The following is a 7,011-nucleotide window of genomic DNA, read 5'->3' on the forward strand; positions in this document are numbered from 1 at the left end:
TATAACATCTTCAACCATGTGAAGAAGGAGATGAGCGATTACATCCCTTGGCTGATAGAAAAGCTTGTGAATGAGAGTTGTTTATGTTTACCGAGACTCTTTGCTTGAATTATGAAGGGTTTACAATGAAAGAAGCATGGGGAGCATTTTCATTAATGAAAGAATGGCAAGAAAGCTTTCCTAATATGATGAAGCTATGGCAAGCTACTATTGTTATTCCAGCAAGAACTATGACATGTGAAAGAGGTTTCTCACGACAAAATATGATTAAGGATGCAAGAAGAACATCAATGTCAATCAAAACATTGGATGCTGTCATGTGTGTTGAACTTACAGGACCAAAGCTAGATGATGTGGAATGGGATCAAGTTTTTGAGATTTGGCAAGATGTTAAAGAACGCATGATATATGATGTTTGAGAAATGCCAGTTGTATGATGTTGAGTACCTTCATTCTTTAGTGAGTCTTTTTCCTTAATGTGTTTTCTAGTGGCATGTCAAAGTGGTTGATTACCTTGGATATTTTGAAATTCTAAGCCTTAAGTACTAGTTAAACTTACCTATAATAGTTTTAGAGCTTGACTTTTTAAGTGATTGAAGTGTGGGGAATCCGGATCTATAGATACCTTTGGCTACACAATTTCACTGACTTATCCTTAAATTTTGAAGGGGGTTTTCTTTTTTTCCACGTCACAATGGGTAAAATGAAGTGCGCCAATGATTTTAGAACGTCCCCTAAAATACTAATCAAGGGCATCCATGAATGTCAAAAAGCAGGCTTGGCTGTCATCCTCTCGGGTTTCGTGGTGTGAGTGGAACGGGGCCTACATTCTCATTTTTGTAAGGATGATTTCCTTTTGGTCGCATTGCCCGTTTAGACTTTGTCCTTTGGGTTTTCTAGGTCTTGGGTTGACGAAGAGACGTCATTTTGTGAGGCAGGTTTTATCTGATGCTCGACTCTCGAGAGTCGACTCTCGAGAGGTCCTATAGGTGGAATGCAAGTAGCGCATCTTAATGCGCAGCGACTGCTTCAACGACGACGTGACTTGTAGCAGTTGCTCAAATTACTGAGAGAAATGGTGGGTTCAGGATGATCTCAGCTGAATCACAGCGTAAAGTAATGCAGAGACAAGGCAATTCAAACCGGCCGCTCAAATTTCTCACTTGCTAACAGGCCTTTTCAAAAAAGAGTGCTGCTAAGAGATACACCCAACTAACATCATCATCACCACCATAGAACAGTATAAATTGCTGTGACCTCAATTAAAACTGCTGCCCCCAAGCAAACATCAAACACATCTCCCCTGATCACTTCCTGATAGGCTTTCTTGGAAGAAAGATTGTGCCGTTATATATATACATATATACCTATGTGTCGTGTACACAGTTTTGAGTGAAGAATCCATAATAAGACTTCAGTGTCTCTGAGCTATCCACATTCATATACCTTATAATCAACCTATCATCATGGAGACAGCGATCAAGCCTTACCCCCTCCAATCTCAGCTACTGCTGATCCTGTTCGCTTCTGTTGTCGTTGCTTGTGCAACCGTCCTGCCTGTGCCTCCACCCGTGCATTGCGGTGCCTCCGAGTGCACGGTATCCACCTTTCAGCACCAATGGGCTGACAGCGGTACTCTTTGCAGAGCTGCCATGGCCCTTTATCCCACCTCGGAGGAGGAGCTCCTCCGGGCAGTTGCATATGCAGCAAAGACCCAAACCAAGGTCAAGGTGGTAAGCAAGGAGGCACATAGCTTCCTCAAGTTGATCTGCCCAGGTGGCGACGATGGCCTGGTCATAAGCACACGAGATTACAACTCTCGCATCATCGTCAATGTCACACAGATGACTGTGACAGCTGATGCTGGGGTGATGTTGAGAGATCTCGTAGATACCATAGCCAAATTTGGCCTAACTCTACCTCACACTCCTATCTGGGATGCAGTCTCTGTGGCTGGAATGATAAGTACAGGATCCCATGGCAGTAGTTTCTGGGGGAACGGCAGTTGTCCTCATGACCGAGTCATTGGGATCAGATTGATCACAGCTGCACCTCAAGAGGAAGGTTACGTGAAAATAAAAGATTTGACAAGCAAAGATGAAGATCTGAATGCCGCAAAGGTCTCTCTTGGAGTGTTGGGTGTCATATCCCAGGTCACATTTCAGTTAGAGTCCATGTTCAAGAGATCTGTGGCATTCGATGTTCGAGGTGATAAGAACTTGGAGTCTGAAATACTGAACTTTGCAAAGCAGCATGAATTCGCAACAGCTTACTGGTACCCTTCCTCTGGGAAAACTCTGTTCCGACTAGATGACAGAGTGAGTGTGGAGGAAGAGGGAGATGGAGCTATGAAAGACCCCTTTCTGGACCAGATCGAGGTCCAGGTCATTGAGAACTTGGCATTAAACTGTAAGTATATACCACCAAGATCTTTAATGGGGAGTGCCTCACTTCACTGCAGCTGCTGCTGCAGCTGCTGATTCTCTGCATGCTTTGAGACTGAATATACATTAATAGTAGGTTTTTCAAGTGATCCTGCAAAACCGAGTTTTTCTATAGCACTCAGCTTCATTTTGTTTGTGCGCTGTAATTAAGGCAGGCATGTATTCTGCCTGCAAAACGACGTTCCTACCTCACCTGACACCACTTGTGAACATTTTGTATTGCTTTCTGCCAGGGAAAGCATCAAACACAAGGGACAAGATTGGCGAGGTCTGCATGCAGGGGGAAGCGATATTGAATCACCGCTTTCAGACAGGGGATGGCTATGTCAACTCCAGGGATAACATTTTCACAGGCTATCCAGTCGTTGGCTACAACAACTTGATGCAGACGGGCGGCGGGTGTGGTCGGGAGGCCGCCCCAAGAGTCCCGACCGCAATGTCGTCCGGCATGGTGGAACTCATCAGCGACGATGTTGTCGGGCTAGATGCTATGCATGATCTGTACTACAACATGTACAACATGCCAGTAGAGAGCAAGAAGCTCTCCACCTGTGTGTGGAATCCTCTGGTGAAGGGTCTGTCTTTCAATTACATATCCATCGCAGTACCCGCATCGAGGATCGGAGAGGCGATTGCCGAGGTGAAGAAGCTCCGGGAAGCGGACCCGCAGGCGCTGTGCGGGCTGGCACAGTTTGGAGGCATCTGGATGCGCTTCTTGGGGGCGTCGGAGGCATACCTGGGGGAACGCGAGGACGCGGTAGTGTGGGAGATGATAATCGGGATGTCTAAGGAGCCGCTGCCGTACGCAGGGGCGATGCAGGAGGTGGAGCAGATGCTGCTGGGAAGGTACGGGGGGAAGCCGCACTGGGGGAAGAACAGGCAGCTGGCATTCGAGGGTATGGCGGCCAAGACGCGGGACATGAGCCGCTTCTTGGCGGCGCGGCAGAGGCTGGATCCTCTGGGCCTCTTCTCTAACGAATGGTCTGATGCCGTTCTGGGCATCTCGACTACTACGGATCGAGACTCTGATTCATCATCATCTACATCTTATTCTTCTCGTCAATCTGTGCAGACCTTGCGCGATGGCTGCGCCCTCGACGGCCTGTGCGTGTGCACAGAAGACTCCCACTGCCTCCCTGCGAAGGGCTTCTTCTGCCGGCCTGGCCTCGTCTACAAGGAAGCTCGCGTCTGCAGATACGAAGAAGAAGACAACCATGCCGCCCCAATCCAATAAAGCCCATAGGTCGCTTGCGAGACGAGATTTTTTCACTGGTGTTTTTCACTCGCGAAGGGTAGCTGCCACCTTCCCAAAGGCTGCTGCAGACTACAGTATGTCACGGGCTATTGAGCTCATCAATTTGCATTATACGACACTATTATAACACTAGCAAGACACATGAACTAAGGTTTAGTTAACGAGATTTTGTATCTAAATCCTGCACGTGCTTGTTTCTTAATATTTCTTTTTGTTTTGAGAAACGTAAATATATATTAAAAATGGAAAGAGAAAAAGTTGTTGGGGTACAAAAATTTATCTCAACATATCCTATTTACATGTCAAGGTCATAGGCTTCTTGCAACATCTTTACATCTATAGCATGTGAATGATTGTACTTATCTTACTCCTTAGTCTATATTTCTTTGATGGAAATGAGTCTTTTGTTTCTCACTTTTAATGGCCTTGAGCAAGGCAGGAGATTCTTGTCAACAACAACTTGGCTTTTAGTTCCTCCATCATCACTTGTGCCTTTTCCATCTCTAGGTTGTTTTCATCCATCTTCCTTTCCCCATTGCAGTCTCTTTCTTTCAGCTAGGTTTCATGTTGTTGGACCATACCTTCTTCCTCTTGTTTGAAATGAATACATACATCAATTTTAAATGTAATGAGAGGATCATTTGTCACATTTTCAAACACAGATGTAAATAGCAACATAAATGGAAACATCAACCATTTCACTAAGCTATTGAGCTTTAATGCTTTTCCATTGCATTTGGAAGCTTCATAAACAAGATTATGCTTGTCAAAAGGAGCCTTATCACAAGCATTACAACTTGTATTGAAACCGGCGGTTGATGGCAGTGTTTTGCATTGAGCTTTGTAAAGAGAGAGGTTCTATTGATGATGTTTCTAACCACATAGATTGTGTAGTAAAGATCTTTCAAAGAGAGCAAGGGAGGACTAAAGACACTCCAAGCTCAGAAATTGAAAGATCTCCATTGCATCGACAAGCATCTTTTGTAAAGTGTTTTTAGCCAAGGGAAGGGTAACAAATTGTGTGTTCCCAAGAAGGCAATAGGCAACATGTTTCAAGGAGCAAACATATTGTGCAGGCACCTACGTTTGCTCAACATTGGCTACAACCATTGCGTTGTAGGCCTTTAGAGGAGCAATGGGCTTTTCTCTCTTGCAAGGACAGGATATCAGGTGTACTTTTCTCTCTTGCAAGGACAAGATATAAGCAAGGATATAAGGTCTACATTTTTGGGGCTAGACTCCGTGAAAATAGAGAAGTTAGACATTAGATGTGAAGGAAATGAAGCATTTAGCCCATTGAGATCCTAGTCTGAAGAAGATATAGAAGCTCCGCAAGAATTGTTTGACATAACTAATGGTCGGTTCTAATGTAGATCCTTTTGTTCACCTCCAAGGGTTATCACTCGCTTGGTATACTTAGCCTCATTTTCTAGGTCTAATTCTACATCGTCCTCATTAGTTTTCCGATTTCATTCATCTCATATAACACTCCACTTTTCAAGAACATCCTTTTCAGGTTCTGGATGAGTAAGGGTTTCATGTTGTCCCTTCTAGTCTTTGCTAGAAGAACCAAGGAAAACTAGCATGAGTTTGGTTATTGCAAGTCACATTCAATAGCAAGAAACCTATGCATGTAGGCTTGCTACGTAAAAGGAGTTGTAGATCTACAGAAGCTATACATGATTACACCATCACTCTAGATATCTGCTTCCGGCCTTGGCACCATTTGTGTAACACCCATTAACATCAAGGTAGAGCCACTAGAATGTCCATGTGTGCCGAGTATATTGGCTAGTGAACTAGTGTAAGAAACTAAAGCAAATGTGTATTGATTATAATTTCGATCCTCCACAAGCTTTCTTAGTGTGAGTGCAATAGCTCATATTTCTGATCTAATTTTCCCATGATTGAGACAATGCAGTCATTCAAACCTAGTGTAAGGTGGTCCAAAATATATTTGGAAGTATGAGATGAGAAGCAGTCAATACATCTATGATGGTACCACTTAAATCTATAATGTGATCACAGTTCTTCTTGGAGAATATTCATGGTTTGGAGAGAGTTGAATCCTCACACTGGACTCAGATTCGAACTCCTACTTTGACACCTTAAGGTCCTATTGAGGAAGCTCTAAAGCTATTACAAAACATAGATCAAACTCATTGGTTCTTACTGCAATAGAGATCAGACTCATTGGTTTTGTATTAGTTGAAGGTTGTTGTCTCTACTCTTAGATCACTCTTTCTTAGGGAATTGGAGATGTCATTAACTTTGACTTGCATTGCAAGGTTGAAAGGGCATTAGGACAACAAGCAAGATGAAGTGCAAGAAGACGAACAAGAAGAGAACAATAAGCAAGGTGAAGAGTAAGAAGATGACCAAGTTGAAGAGCAAGAAGATACACAAGAAGAGGTTAGTGAAGAGGAAAGTGAACATGAAGATCATGGAGTCTTTGAAAAATCTCATGATGGAATTATTGAGGATATGCATTAGCTTACACTCAACCAAGGTCCACAACAACCGTGAGAAGAGTGGTACACTCCTTTCGATGCATATGCATATGATCACGAGGATTTTGAAAATGGATATTATGATTGGATTTCATATAATATGGATGTACATGAAGATATGATGCAACATTATGGTTTCTTTTGACCCCAAGGATTATGGATGTGAATATGGGGATTATGGAGATAATTCTCTCTACCCGTTTGATCCAGGGGATAAGGAGCATGTGATTGATGACTATTTTCTTACATTTGATAATCATAATGGTGGAATGGTTTTTTATCTGGGAGAAATAGGGATGGATTATGGATTTTATTTATACCATCATCCATCTTAAGGAAAATAAATTATCTATAAGAGGCTTCATTGGGGCTGAAAACTAGTCACTTTTAGCCCTACTCTACTGTAGGGAGTTTCCAAACAGCTTAATATTTTAGCTCAATTTTCATTTTGATTTGCTTTTAGAGAAGCAATATTTATATGAGATGAAAGTATGTCAAATAAACTTTCTTTTGACAAATGGCACACTTGATTCGAATGAACCATCAAAAGTTAATTTAGTTTTACTATAGCAAGGTTTGTAGTAGACAACATGATGGCTATTATTTGTAGATGCCTTTTCATGGAGTTATGGTGGTTAAGTTCTTAGCTCTATCATCTTCATTGGATGTATATATGTTCTACTTGATTTCTCACTATCAATTTCATATGTCACATGATATATCTTTTGGATTTTTCTATCCTTGTAGCCATTGTAACAGAGTAGTACTCTAGCTTCCCTTCCATCTCAGCCATGGTAATGAT

General features: G+C 42.5%; 1 protein-coding gene across 1 annotated transcript; it reads left to right on the plus strand.

The window, feature by feature from the left end:
- The first annotated feature begins 1,039 nt into the window (after positions 1–1,039).
- On the plus strand, positions 1,040–3,867 carry LOC148011244 (L-gulonolactone oxidase 5-like). The gene is made up of 2 exons (XM_087670299.1): positions 1,040–2,409; positions 2,678–3,867. Exons 1-2 carry the CDS (start codon positions 1,467–1,469, stop codon positions 3,676–3,678), a joined length of 1,944 nt encoding a protein of 647 aa, XP_087526425.1. The 5' UTR covers positions 1,040–1,466; the 3' UTR covers positions 3,679–3,867.
- The last annotated feature ends 3,144 nt before the right edge of the window (positions 3,868–7,011 follow it).

This window comes from Lygodium microphyllum, chromosome 28 (assembly GCF_053477565.2).
Source record: "Lygodium microphyllum isolate KBCC chromosome 28, Lygodium_microphyllum_v1.1.10, whole genome shotgun sequence".
NCBI lineage: Eukaryota > Viridiplantae > Streptophyta > Polypodiopsida > Schizaeales > Lygodiaceae > Lygodium > Lygodium microphyllum.